We start from the raw sequence: 15,251 nt of genomic DNA, 5'->3' as shown, positions 1-15,251 counted from the left end.
GACGGCGTGGTGTCGGTGGCGGTGGAGAATCCCGGCGGAGCTTCGCTAAGCGTGCGGGGAAGAAGGAGGAGTGGGGCGGCTAGGGTTTGGGGAGAGGGGGTGGCCGGCCTCCAAGGGGTGCGGCCAAGGTGGTGGCTTTGGTGTGTACGGCCCCCTCCCCTATGCCCCTCATTATATAGGTGGAACCCCAAGAGGTGGTGTCCAAGTCTTCGAATAAGACCCGAACCAAAAACCTTCCATAGGGAGGGGAAACCTAGCCAAGCTAGGACTCCCACCAAGGTGGGAGTTCCACCTCCCATAGGGGGGGTGGCCGGCCCCCTGAGGGGGAGTCCACTTGGGACTCCTCCCCCACTAGGGTTGGCCGGCCATGGAGGTGGAGTCCCATGTGGACTCCACCTTCCTTGGTGGTTTCTTCCGGACTTTTCTAGAACCTTCTAGAACCTTCCATAGAACCTTCCGCGACATTTTATTCACATAAAATGACATCCTATATATGAATCTTATTCTCCGGACCATTCGGAACTCCTCGTGATGTCCGGGATCACATCCGGGACTTCGAACAAATATTCGAACTCCATTCCATAATTCAAGTACTACCATTTCAACATCCAACTTTAAGTGTGTCACCCTACGGTTCGAGAACTATGCGGACATGGTTGAGTACTCACTCCGACCAATAACCAATAGCGGGATCCGGAGATCCATAATGGCTCCCACATATTCAACGATGACTTTAGTGATCGAATGAACCATTCACATATATTACCAATTCCCTTTGTCTCGCGATATTTTACTTGTCCGAGGTTTGATCTTCGGTATCACTCTATACCTTGTTCAACCTCGTCTCTTGACAAGTACTCTTTACTCGTATCGTGGTATGTGGTCTCTTATGAACTCATTCATATGCTTGCAAGACATTAGACGACATTCCACCGAGAGGGCCCAGAGTATATCTATCCGTCATCGGGATGGACAAATCCCACTGTTGATCCATATGCCTCAACTCATACTTTCCGGATACTTAATCCCACCTTTATAGCCACCCATTTACGCGAGTGGTGTTTGGTGTAATCAAAGTACCTTTCCGGTATAAGTGATTTATATGATCTCATGGTCATAAGGACTAGGTAACTATGTATCGAAAGCTTATAGCAAATAACTTAATGACGAGATCTTATGCTACGCTTAATTGGGTGTGTCCATTACATCATTCATATAATGATATAACCTTGTTATTAATAACATCCAATGTTCATGATTATGAAACTAATCATCCATTAATCAACAAGCTAGTTTAAGAGGCATACTAGGGACTTCTTGTTGTCTACATATCACACATGTACTAATGTTTCGGTTAATACAATTCTAGCATGATATATAAACATTTATCATAAACATAAAGATATAAATAATAACCACTTTTATTATTGCCTCTAGGGCATATCTCCTTCAGAAGCATCAACATCATAATTTGTTCTAATAATAGAATCATAAGGTAACTTCATTCTCTTTCTAGGGAAGTGTTCCATACCTTTCTTGAGAGGAAATTGATATTTAATATTACCTTCCTTCATATCAATAGTAGCACCAACGGTTCGAAGAAAAGGTCTTCCCAATATAATGGGACAAGATGCATTGCATTCAATATCCAAGACAACAAAATCAACGGGGACAAGGTTATTGTTAACCATAATATGAACATTATCAACTCTCCCCAAAGGTTTCTTTTTAGCATTATCAGCGAGATTAACATCCAAATAACAATTTTTCATTGGTGGCAAGTCAAGCATATCATAGACTTTTTAGGCATAACGAAATACTTGCACCAAGATCACATAAAGCATTACAATCAAAATCTTTGACTCTCATTTTAATGATGGGCTCCCAACCATCCTCTAGCTTTCTAGGAATAGAAGTTTCAAGTTTTAGTTTCTCTTCTCTAGCTTTTATGAGAGCATTTGTAATATGTTTTGTGAAAGCCAAGTTTATAGCGCTAGCATTGGGACTCTTAGCAAGTTTTTGTAAGAACTTTATAACTTCAGAGATGTGGCAATCATCAAAATCTAAATCATTACAATCTAAAGCAATGGGATTATCATCCCCAAGGTTGGAAAAAATTTCAGCGAGTTTTATCACAGAGCGAGTTTCAGCGGTTTTAGCAGTTTCGGGTAATTTTGCGCGCTTTGCACTAGGAGTAGAAACATTGCCAACACCAATTATTTTACCATTGATAGTAGGAGGTGCAGCAACATGTGAATCATTAGCATTGCTAGTGGTGGTAATAGTCCAAACTTTAGCTACATTTTCCTTTTTTAACTAGTTTTTCATTTTCTTCTCTATCCCACCTAGCACGCAGTTCAGCCATTAATCTTATATTCTCATTAATTCTAACTTGGATGGCATTTGCTGTAGTAACAATTTTATTTTCAATATCCCTATTAGGCATAACTTTCGATTTCAAAAGATCAACATCAGAGGCAAGACTATCAACCTTAGAAGCAAGAATATCAATTTTATTAAGTTTTTCCTCAACAGATTTGTTAAAGGCAGTTTGTGTACTAATAAATTCTTTAAGCATAGCTTCAAGTCCAGGGGTGTATTCCTATTATTGTTGTAAGAATTCCCATAAGAATTAGCATAACCGTTACCATTATTATAAGGATATGGCCTATAGTTATTACTAGAATTGTTCCGATAAGCATTGTTGTTGAAATTATTATTTTTAATGAAGTTTACATCAACATGTTCTTCTTGGGCAACCAATGAAGCTAATGGAACATTATTAGGATCAACATTAGTCCTATCATTCACAAGCATAGACATAATAGCATCAACCTTATCATTCAAGGAAGAGGATTCTTCAATGTAATTTACCTTCTTACCTTGTGGAGCTCTTTCCGTGTGCCATTCAGAGTAATTAACCATCATATTATCAAGGAGCTTTGTTGCTTCACCAAGAGTGATGGACATAAAGGTACCTCCAGCAGCTGAATCCAATAAATTCCGCGAAGAAAAATTTAGTCCCGCATAGAAGGTTTGGATGATCATCCAAGTAGTCAGTCCATGGGTTGGGCAATTTTTAACCAGAGATTTCATTCTTTCCCAAGCTTGAGCAACATGTTCATTATCCAATTGTTTAAAATTCATTATGCTACTCCTCAAAGATATAATTTTAGCAGGGGATAATATCTACCAATAAAAGCATCCTTGCATTTAGTCCATGAATCAATACTATTCTTAGGCAGAGATAGCAACCAATCTTTAGCTCTTCCTCTTAAAGAAAGGAAACAATTTTAATTTTATAATGTCACCATCTACATCTTTATACTTTTGCATTTCACACAATTCAATAAAATTATTGAGATGGGCAGCAGACATCATCGAACTAACACTCGTAAAATTGCTCTCCCATAACAAGATTTAGTAAAGCAGGTTTAATTTCAAAGAATTCCGCTGTAGTAGCAGGTGGAGCAATAGGTGTGCATAGGAAATCATTATTATTTATGCTAGTGAAGTCACACAACTTAGTATTTTCAGGGGTAGCCATTTTAGCAGTAGTAAATAAAGCAAACTAGATAAAGTAAATGCAAGTATACTAATTTTTTTGTGTTTTTGATATAGAGTGCAAGACAAGTAAATAAAGTAAAACTAGCAACTAATTTTTTTTGTGTTTTGATATAAGTGCAGCAAACAAAGTAGTAAATAAAATAAAGCAAGACAAAAACAAAGTAAAGAGATTGAGAAGTGGAGACTCCCCTTGCAGCATGTCTTGATCCCCCCGGCAACGGCGCCAGAAAAAGAGCTTGATGGCGTGTATTTCACACGTTCGTTGGGGAACCCCAAGAGGAAGGTATGATGCGCACAGCAGCAAGTTTTCCCTCAGAAAGAAACCAAGGTTTATCGAACCAGGAGGAGCCAAGAAGCACGTTGAAGGTTGATGGCGGCGGGATGTAGTGCGGCGCAACACCAGAGATCCCGGCGCCAACGTGGAACCTCGCACAACACAACCAAAGTACTTTGCCCCAACGAAACGAGTGAGGTTGTCAATCTCACCGGCTTGCTGTAACAAAGGATTAACCGTATTGTGTGGAAGATGATTGTTTGCAAGAAAACAAGTAAAGAACAAGTATTGCAGCAGATTTGTATTTCAGGTATAAAAGAATGGACCGGGGTCCACAAGTTCACTAGAGGTGTCTCTCCCATAAGATAAAAGCATGTTGGGTGAACAAATTACAGTCGGGCAATTGACAAATAGAGAGGGCATAACAATGCACATACATGTCATGATAAGTATAGTGAGATTTAATTGGGCATTACGACAAAGTACATAGACCGCCATCCAATCGCATCTATGCCTAAAAAGTCCACCTTCAGAGTTATCGTCCGAACCCCTTCCAAGTATTAAGTTGCAAAGCAACAGACAATTGCATTAAGTATGGTGCGTAATGTAATCAATAACTACATCCTCGGACATAGCATCAATGTTTTATCCCTAGTGGCAACAAGACAAAGCACAACCTTAGAACTTTCTCGTCATCGTCCCGGTGTCAATGCGAGCATGAACCCACTATCGAGCATAAATACTCCCTCTTGGAGTTAAGAGCAAAAACTTGGCCGAGCCTCTACTAATAACGGAGAGCATGCAAGATCATAAACAACACATATGCAATAACTTGATAATTAACATAACATGGTATTCTCTATCCATCGGATCCCGACAAACACAACATAGAGTATTACGGATAGATGATCTTGATCATGTTAGGCAGCTCACAAGATCCAACAATGAAGCACAATGAGGAGAAGACAACCATCTAGCTACTGCTATGGACCCATAGTCCGGGGGTGAACTACTCACTCATCACTCCGGAGGCGACCATGGCGGTGTAGAGTCCTCCGGGAGATGAATCCCCTCTCCGGCGAGGTGCCGGAGGAGATCTCCGTAATCCCCCGAGATGGGATTGGCGGCGGCGGCGTCTCCGGAAGGTTTTCCGTATCGTGGTTTTTTCGCCTAAGGGGTTTCGCGACGGAGGCTTTAAGTAGGCGGAAGGGCGAGTCGGAGGGCCGACGAGGGGCCCACACCACGGGCGGCGCGGGCCCCCCTGGCCGCGCCGCCTTGTGGTCTGGCCACCTCGTGGCCCCACTTCGTATGCTCTTCGGTATTCTGGAAGGTTCGTGGAAAAATAGGACCCTGGGTCTTGATTTCGTCCAATTCCGAGAATATTTCGTTACTAGGATTTCTGAAACCAAAAACAGCAGAAAACAACAGAATCGGCACTTCGGCATCTTGTTAATAGGTTAGTTCCAGAAAATGCACGAATATGACATAAAGTGTGCATAAAACATGTAGGTATCATCAATAATATGGCATGGATCATAAGAAATTATCGATACGTCGGAGACGTATCACCCAGCCCCATCACCCCGAGACAGCTCCAGTTCCAAAGAAATCAAAGCCAGAGGGGTGGGATCTGCGTGGTGTGGATACGCCGTCTTCAGATCGGTGGAGGGTGGCCAACAGCACCGGCGATCGTCTCCTGCCGCAGCAGCCACCGTCCACCGTCCCCTCGCCGCCTACGCGACCAGAGAGGGCGGCCAACAACAGCGGCGAGCGTCTCCTGCCGCCAGGAACCACGCCACCCACACCAGACGAGGTCGCCGCCCCGGACGCCAGAGCCACGACAGCCTCGCCGCTGCCGTCCTTGGCACCGCGCTGGGTTTGCGGTGGTCGCCTCTGGCGGTGGCAAGGGAAGGGAGAGAGGGGAAGGAGGTACTAGGCGGCTAGGGTTTGGGGGTCCTCCGGTGTCACCCCGAGAGGGAACGACACGGGAGGAAGGGGGATATCGACAAAGCTCATGTAGCCCGAGCTACAAAATGCCACACTCTGTCTGTAATGTCAGTAAACTAAATGTTGACAAATCAACTACAGATCCACATTTTAAAGCTGGCGAAACTCTTCTGCTTCCCCGCACATATTATTATATAATAATACAGAAAACCAAAACTGATCATGGGTGCATATGCACCCTATATGTATAACACATATTTCAAAAAGTAAAAAATTAGGAACAAAAATTTAGCATGTAGAGGGACACGTTCTATGAGTACACGTAAAGTTTCACGTAAAACCGACAATTTTTGTACCCTATGTAAAAAAGACAAATAATGTCTCGAGAAATAGACTATTTTAACACCAAAATTTTGTCTTTTTAGTACAAGACACAAAACATATCGGTTTTTTCTGAAACAACTTTGTGAATATGTAACATGTCAAGATATACACGAGGCATTTTTGTTTGTATTTTTTTGACATTTAGAAATATATTTAATATGCATTTCAAATAAAGGGTGCATATGCACCCAGGTGTAGAAACACCTTGTCCTAACTATAAAGACATCAGTAATAAAACAATAAAGACATCACGCAGTACATGTTCTTGTCAGGTGACTATGCTCCTTTGTGTCAAAAAAAAAAAGGTGACTATGCTCCTTGCTTGCGACTAACATATCCTCTGTTCTGCTCTATGCGAAGTGTTTGATATATCTGATGCAAGCATCTTTGAGCTTGGTGCAATGATGCTGGTCAGACAGAGCTAATGTGGCGGCGAGGCTCTTGGCGTCGAGGCTCTTGCAGAGGATGCTCTCACACATTAACTTCAACCTTTCCATGGCATACCTATCTGCAGCCACGAGCAAGTGCTTCACAAGCTCCTTGCTGTCGTTGTTGTCGAAGTCATCCATTGCAGGCAGTGAATCTGTATATATGAAGTGAAGAAATGCTCGGAAGACAGCGGGCTGCATTTCCTCTATCTCTATGCACTGCTTCTCCTTGCCCCCCATCGGGCCAAAGAGCTCCGCATCGAAGACCGGCGACCGCATCGCGAGCACAATCTTATGAGCATGGAAGACCTCCCCGCCGCTGACCTTGATGGTCAGGTCCGTTCCTTTCTTCCCCAGCAGCAGCTTTGCAAGGTTGTCTGACAAGTCCGACGGCGGCACCTGGATCTCGGACGTCTTGTAGGCCGGCAGGACCTGGGTTTCCTTGATGACGGTGACGTCGCACTCGATCACGAGGCAGTCATCGTGCAGGTACGGCGATGCCTCCAGGAGGTCCCTCCTCATGAACCTGGCAGCGCCCCTGGGAGGCTCGTTCTTACAGGAGTTGAACGGCGGGAAGGACGACGGCCGGGAGAAGAGCAAGGACGACTTCCCGGTGGCCTGGTTTGTGAGCCTCAGGTCGTAGAGCGCCCTCACCACTGATTTCTTGCTCTGGAGCTCGACGAGTACCGAGACATAATCCTTGTTCTCGGATCTGTTTCCGTCGGGACAGTAGAGGACGCACCAGTCGTAGCCGCCGACGGTGAAGGTGCCGGACCGGATGAAGTTCCCGACGCCGAGGCCCTTGTGCATCCTGTAGCAGGTGATCGTGAACACGTGCGTGCCCCGCGCCGTGTCCGGTATGCACGTCGACGCCGTGGTCGTTCTCGGCCTCTGCAGTGCTGCCATTGCCGGTAGTATACACAGTAACACAGAGGTAAAACTAGGGCGGTACGGTGTCCGCGGCGGCGTCGGCGTCGGCGGGCGGGCGGGCGGCGGGCGGCGGCTAAGAGCGTTTTCGTCGATCTAGGACAGGAAGGTGAAAAGGTGAAGATGACTCGATCAGCTGGAAGTTTAAATAAACGCGGAAGCCAATCAACGTGGTCGACTCGGAAGAGATCCACGGAACACGGTTACACGGAGTCCTTTTGAGCCCTGGCGGATTGAGGGTAGTCTTGTTCATATCGAGTCAGGCCGGTACTCAGGTACCGGAGTGTATATGGTTTCTAGGATTTGCACATATGTTTTCCAGGGATCAATTCGGACAAACAATATCATCACGACGGAGGAGTCCGAGTTAGTTGCATTGGAAGACGGCAAAAAAAAAAGAAGCTAGAATGTGCATTGGAAGGCAAAACTATATAAAGCCGTGATTCAGGGTTTTTTAGCGTGTTGGTGATAATGTATAAACAAAAATGTCATTCTATTTCTTTTCCAGGATAGCATATCGGCTGCTTGATCCGCCAGGGCTAGTTGCATTGGAAAGATATATAGGATCACCGTGTATATATGTGTAATGCAAGACCATGCATACATGAAAAAAATATCTTCAAAAACATGACAACATTGCGCTCCACACAATGACACAAAAGACTGGGATAATGACTAATGTATCGTATACTACCTCCATTCAAAACTTAAGGCTTATATTTTTTTGAAAAGTCAAACCAACTAAAGTTTGATCAAATTTTTAGGACAATCTATTAATAAATATAATATTTTGTAGATACCATACGAAAATATATATCATTATCTATTTTAATGATATTAATTTTGTATTTTGCATGTTAATGATTTATGGTAAAAGTTTAGTCAAACTTAACAAAGTTTAACTTTCTAAAAATAATATAAGCCTTAAGCTTTGGATGGAGGTAGTACATGAGTATTATTTCGTTACTTTTGTGCGACATGCAGATGTGCATACTTTGGCGGCACTGCATTTTCTTTTCCAACACTATACACATACCACGTGCGAAATTTTGTACAAAACAGATAGAAAGAGCAGTGAATCATATGGAAAGAAGGTCCTCCATAGCACCAAGACAGAAACATCAAAATCTGCTTAGACTGCTCTTTTCGAAGGAACACCGAGGTCACCATTTCATATTCCAATTTGGAAATGTTGGGCGCCGCTCAAATGCAAAATTTTCGTCTGGCTTGCCACCCTTGATCTCTGTTGGACTGCTCAGCATAGAATGCGTCACGGCCTCGTCGACGATGACACATGTGCCTTATGCGAGCAGAGTGTGAAACCATTGCCCATATAAATAGCCCCCCCTTCCTCCCGTGTCGCTCCCGCTCGGGGCGACACCGGAGGACCCCAAAACCCTAGCCGCCCAGGACCTCCTCCCCCTCCCTCCCCTCCCTTGCCGCCGTCAGAGGCGACCGCCAAAAAGCCGGCGAGCGCCAAGGACGGCGGTGGCGAGGCTGTCGCGGCTCTGCCTCTCTAGCGGAGGGCTTTGGCGTCCGGGGCGGCGGCCTCGTCTGGTGTGGGCGGCGTGGTTCCTGGTGGCAGGAGACGCTCTTCGGTGTTGCTGGCCGCCCTCTCTGGTCGCGCGGGCGGCGAGGGGACGGTGGATGGTGGTTGCTGCTGCGTGGAGGCCACCCCGTTAACCTCCACCGATCTGAAGACGGCGACTCCACACCACGCAGATCCCACCCCTCTGTCTTTGATTTCTTCGGATCTGGAGCCATCTCGGGGCGATGAGGCTGGGGCTCTATCCGGGAGAAATCCCTGGCCGGCGGTGGCGGCCCGACGTTGGCGACGTCTCTGACGCCGTTCTCCTTCTTGGGGGCAATGTCGAGGTACACCCTTTTCCCCTCCTTCCTTGTGCCCGGGTGAAAACCCCAAATCCACGGATTGGGCGGCGGCGGCGCTCCGGCGTCGTTTTTCCCCTTGGAGGCGCCGTCTTTGGGTCTGCAGAAGGGGATATGTGTTGTGTGTGGTATGGTCGCCTGTGGCGGCGTCTATCGGAGGAGTTGCTGTGGCGTGCTCGGTCGGATTAAGGTCTGGCCTTCACGGCGGCGCGACTGCCATCTTCTTGCCGTGTCTTCGGTGGTGACATGGTCCTACAGCTTGCGTCTTTCGGTTGATTGGTGCTGAGGTCGACGACGCCGGTCGAGGGAAGCTCGCGTGCAGGGGTGTTCATGCTTGTTGTTCGCTTCCCTGAAATTTTGTTCTTGGTTGTGCATCCGCGCTCTCGGGTGAGCTGCTCTGCCTCCCGACGGTACGGCGCCCTTCGAACCAGGGCGAGAAGGCAGGGGCCTTCTTCGGAGGTGGAAACGGATGTCTCATGGGCAATGTTGATTTGGAAGTTGGCGAAGGCGGGTTCCTCCGGTGGCGTGCTTGTCTTCACGGTGCTGTCTACTTCGTCTGATCTTTCCGACGGTCAATGGTCTCGAAGCCCAAGTTGTTTTCTTGTTTATCCTCTGTTTGCTTGTTGTTTTGGAACCTATAAGCTGATCTTTCAGCACCATGTACTTGCCGTTAAGGCGTTATTAATTTAACGCAGGGCTACGGTCTTCTGTTTAAAAAACCATTGCCCGTATGCTCACACAATCCTTGCTACATCCTTGCTACCAAAAGAATGTGGCATACATTTCTAAACGATTTAATTATTTTAACATTCCATTATAAGTATATACCAGTTAGTGATTGAAGCAGCATAGCAAGTATCCCTTGGGAGCTTCTAACAAGAACGGTGCCACAACGCACACCAATAAATATTATCTAACCATTTTTGGAGAGAATAACCAGAAGAATTTTGACCTGTTGCAAAGATGTCAGTAAATTCGCACTGTACATATGGATGTACATTTGACCTGCATAAGATGGTATAGTTTACAAAGCCGGATGAAGCCTGGTGACTGGGTGTATACGTGAGCACGCGGTGAGAGACTGACACGTGTCCAACGGTGTTAGGTTTGCCGTTAGATGATAACTAGCTAGAAAATAAATCGAGCTCTGTGTGCCTTTGTAAGTACTGCTGTTTTTTTCGATAAAGAAAGAAAGTAAGTACTACTGATCCAATCTTGAAAAATAAAATAGTACACTAATACGGATTGATGTAAGATCATGCGCTCCGCGGGCGAGAAACTCCGGGAGCGTTTCCAAAATTCAGGAACTGTATTGAATTTTATTGGTTCCCGCTGGTAATTAGCCAACAAATACAATCATGCATATAGTTCATACTGTACTTTCTCCCTTTCTAACATCTGTCGTAACTCCGCTTAGACTATTTCAAGGGGACATTTTGTTTAAGCTTCCTGTGTCGGGTTTCCAGCGGAGGCACGGAACAGTGGAATTCTAAAGAGTGGAGGAGACTAGGTGGGGTAGAGGATGACCAAAGTTGATGTGGACGGAGGTGATAAAAAGAGACTTGGGGGATTGAAATGGACATGAAGATCAGCGATCCATGTGCCGGAACCTTAGTTACTCGTTTTCTTCTTCTTTCTTTCTCCTTGTTTTGGTTTTTTTTTTTCTGTTGGGTTTTATATCAAGCCTACCCCAACTTGCTTGGGAAAAAGGTTTTGATGTTGTTGTTGTTGTTGTTCTCAAGGTGACCACGGGTGGATATAGGAGGGTGCCATGGCAACCCAGCCAAAAATTCAAAACAGTATGTAACATATAATATCTACTAATCTATACTTAACACCAGATGTCTAACGATTTGTTGAAATTATGATGGAAGCAAAAGCATCAAAATCTTTGCATCGTAGAATTTTGTAGAAAATGTTGCATCATATATTTACCAATAATACATTTCTAAAAGATTTAATTATCTTAACATTCGATTATAAGTATATACTGTACCAGTTTGTGACTGAAGCAGCATAGTAGTATCCCTTGGGAGCTTCTAACAAGAATTGTGTCTGCATTCTGAATTTGAATAAATATATTGTATCAGGAGAACCATTTTTTGCAGAGAATAACCAGAAGAATATTTACCTGTTGCAAAGATGTCAGCAATTTCGCACTGTACATATGGATGTATTTTTTGACCTGCACTAGATGGTATAGTTTACAAAGTCATAGCAATCCTTTCGGATTTCAGCAATTATCACATCCTTAGTTCATATTGTACTTTCTTCCTTTAGAACATATGACGTAACTCTGCTTATCTGTTTTACAACAGAAATAACTAATGGCATTCTCAAGGTCTTTAAGGAATTGTCAAATTAATAGAACTACACACAGTCGTAATAGACATTTTTACAACACAAATAACTAACGGCATTCTCAAGGTGACCACAGGTATCTATTAATCTATACTTAACACAAGATGTCTAATGATTTGTTGAAATTATGATGGAAAAAATACTGCTAACCGGCAGGCTTAGAATAGATCGAAGCAAGAATCTTTTAAAAAGTAGTTCATAGCCTACCAAATTGGATTGGCTAAATGCATTGGAAAATTATACTTATTGGAAATTCCTTTATATCAGGACACCTTGGTACACCTCTAACCTTGGAGAAAGGACCAGATGGCAATTCATATCCCCTTTTCTCTGCTGAAATCAAGTACAACCTCTGTTCATAAAAGGATGCCATAAGTTCATCTAAATTTGAATGTATCTAGACACTCTTTAGTGTATAGATATATCCGAGTTTAGATAAATCTTCGACATCCTTTTATGGACGGAGGGAGTATCTTTTTAGAACCTTAGCCAGTTGTCACCAAAGGAAAAGGTAACAGGGGGTGCTTGGTTCACGACCAGAAATTGCAAGGCCAAAGTTCAGCTCATTTGGCAATAGTATGGTTGAGTACCAAAGCTTGGTTCACCACAGACTAATAGAGCATATAAAGGATACAGAGAGCAGAGCTTCAGAATGCATGGTATGTTCTCCATAATGAGGTTGTTGTTTCAGGCGACACTTCAAGAAAAATTAAGTAAGAAAATTAAATTATGCAAGAAACTGCATCAACTCTCACCTCCTATAGATAGCATGTAAGTTGGAGAAGGAAAACAGCAAACCTATTATAAACCCTGTGGAGTTTCTCGAATTGAATATACAAATAAAGAAAGCGACAAAGAAAACAAACACAAATATTGTAATATGGTTTGAGATTGGAATTTCTGTTACTAATTTTTAAGTTGGAAATTCAGTCCATTCATCGGACAAATGATGACGAAGGCATATATTGTATGCATTGAAGTGCCACTTTGTCAAACCTGTTGTGTGTGAGAGATAAACATGAACATACTGACCTATAACGCAGTGATGCCCCTTTTATCCAGAATACACTTCTAAAAGCACATTGGTTTGCTAGAAGAAAGCACCAAAAAGCACAACAACAACAACAACAACAACAACAACAACAACAACAACAACAACAACAACAACAACAACAACAACAACAAAAATGACAGCACACTGGGTAATAAAACCAACTGAAGGGAAAACCAAGGAAAACTGAGAAACAGATGTTAAGCTAACACAATCTACTGATCTGAATTAAGGTAATCTCAATGATGATTTTTTCGCATGGAGATAAATTGTGCCAACCTTAAAATTTTCCCCAGGTGCCCCCAACTACAGAAACATATTGAGGCACACATAGTAACCTTAGAAGGTGATTTTTATGCCAACATGCTATCTCAGAAAAACAATTGAGGTAAGCTATTGTGGTTTGCCTCAGGCAGAGTGCTGCATTACTGACTTTAGCATCTGGCCCTGCATGTTTCAATCTGGTTCACTCAACATTCCCTTTCCAAAATACCCTTTATGGTCAAAATTGTAGAACAAAAACCAATTGCATATAAGAATTTACCTGTACAGATGTACTGTGCCCTTCAAAGTGGCACATAAATCAGATTGTTAATTCCATCGTTTTTGTGCAGCCAATCATGTCAAGAAGCCATTTGTAACATAGCTTGTCTCTCATTAAAATCTAACAGCTAGCATTCAATTAAAAGTTTTTTATACATATAATAGATTATCCCAAAAGTGATAACTTGGGACTCAAAGCTTATCGTTCTCAGATGATTAAGCCAGAAATCAAAGTGAGCAGATAACAAAAAAGGCACCTAGTGAGCTAAAAATATAGCGAAACTCAAAACTGATCCCAGGTGTACTTATATAGCCATTACATTGGAGACATAGAATTTTATAAATCCAATTCATCTACTCCAAGAGATCCCAAAAACAAAAAGATACAACAGCCTCACGTTAACCCAAGATGTGCATGCGAAATAACAAAGTCTTCATTGTTTTACCTAACCGAACAAAAATGCAGCGCCCTCTGGATCATATCAGGTTGGCATACTAAATTTTACGGGACTTGGCTGCCCTCTCAAACACATCTACAATTACATCGGGACAAGATCTTTTGAGGTGTACATACCCTTGGCTTGCAACCACATCATCGATCCTATTTGAAGAGAGCATAAATTCAATGCAAGCATCTTTGAGGTTGCTGCAATGATGCTGGTCAGCTAGGGCTAATATGGTCGCCACAGTCTCGACATCAAGACTCTTGCATAGGATGCCTTCACATATCATCTTCATCCTTTCCAGGCCATACTTATCTGCAGCCACAAGCAAGTGCTTAACCATCTCAGTTTTGTCATCATCAGCAAGGTCATCCATGGAAGGCATCGAATCCGTGTAGATGAAGTGAAGAAATGCCTTGAAAACAGCAGGCTGCATGTCCTCAATGGTTATTTCCTGCCTCCCTCTGTCCCCCATCGGGCCGTATAAATCCGCGTCGAAGACCGGCGACCGCATTGCAAGAACAACCCTGTGTGCAGGGAAAACTTCCCCTTGGACACTGAAAGTGACGTCGGCTCCTTTCTTCTCCGCCAACAATTTTGCAAGATTTTCCGACAAGTCGGACGGTGGCAAACTGTTTTTCCTTGATAACCTCAAGGTCGCACTCGATGACGAGGCGGTCGTCCCGCAGGTACTTGGACTCTTGTTCAACAGTCCTCTTCATGAACAGCAGGCATCCCCAAGCATTTGAATGGTCGAATAGTTGCGGCAGTGCCGGGCAGCGCACCACATGCGACTGCCCCGTAACCGGATCCACAAGCTTGAAGGTGTAGATCGCCCTCACCTCGGCGTTCTTGGTCAAGAGACTGAGGGAGACAGAGACGTAGTCTTCAGGCCCCTTGTCTCTGTATCCGTCCGGGTAGTAGCGGATGCGCCATTCGTAGCCGCCGACGGAGAAGGCCTCGGAAGAGAGGTATTTGCCTCTGCCAAGGCCCTTGTGCAGGCTGTAGCCAATGACCTCGAACGCGACCGTGGCCCGTGCCGTCTCCGGGGTGCACCTCGATGGTACCCTCACAATGGGACTCTGCGATGCTGCCATCGTGGGAGTTGGGAGAAGGATGGGGTCCCGGGCAGGCCGGCGGAGATGCGAGGGGAAATGGGAAGCGGCGGAGCGGCGGAGCGGCGGAGCGACGGGGGAAGATGAGCCGACAAGGGTTCGGGACGAGGGTTATGACGAGTGAGGAACGTTCTCTTGATTTTGATCGACGGACGGATATTGGGACCGTCCCGACCGTTTACTGGAGAAGAAACCTTGACCTAGGGGACCACGTCGTAAGCCTTGTGTTTAGGGATCGGGTTTGCACGCGAAAACTCGTTTTCAAAAGGAAAGTCCTTGGCGTCCTCCGGGGATGTGATTTCCCAGCCCCGGGTTACCAGCCGT

General features: G+C 44.5%; 1 protein-coding gene and 1 pseudogene across 1 annotated transcript; both read right to left on the bottom strand.

Annotated features, from left to right (window-relative positions):
• Positions 1–6,522: 6,522 nt before the first annotated feature.
• Positions 6,523–7,506, bottom strand: LOC124682862 (BTB/POZ and MATH domain-containing protein 1-like). Its single transcript, XM_047217475.1, has one exon. It carries the CDS (start codon positions 7,504–7,506, stop codon positions 6,523–6,525), a length of 984 nt encoding a protein of 327 aa, XP_047073431.1.
• Positions 7,507–13,864: 6,358 nt separating this feature from the next.
• On the bottom strand, positions 13,865–14,909 carry LOC124682861 (annotated as a pseudogene).
• Positions 14,910–15,251: the final 342 nt, after the last annotated feature.

The sequence above is a fragment of the Lolium rigidum genome, chromosome 1 (assembly GCF_022539505.1).
Source record: "Lolium rigidum isolate FL_2022 chromosome 1, APGP_CSIRO_Lrig_0.1, whole genome shotgun sequence".
NCBI classification, from domain to species: domain Eukaryota; kingdom Viridiplantae; phylum Streptophyta; class Magnoliopsida; order Poales; family Poaceae; genus Lolium; species Lolium rigidum.
This window is presented reverse-complemented; position numbering and strand designations above follow the sequence as displayed.

Bases quoted from the DNA above. Each gene is read 5' to 3' on its own strand.
- LOC124682862 (XM_047217475.1), bottom strand. From the start codon at position 7,506: ATGGCAGCACTGCAGAGGCCGAGAACGACCACGGCGTCGACGTGCATA.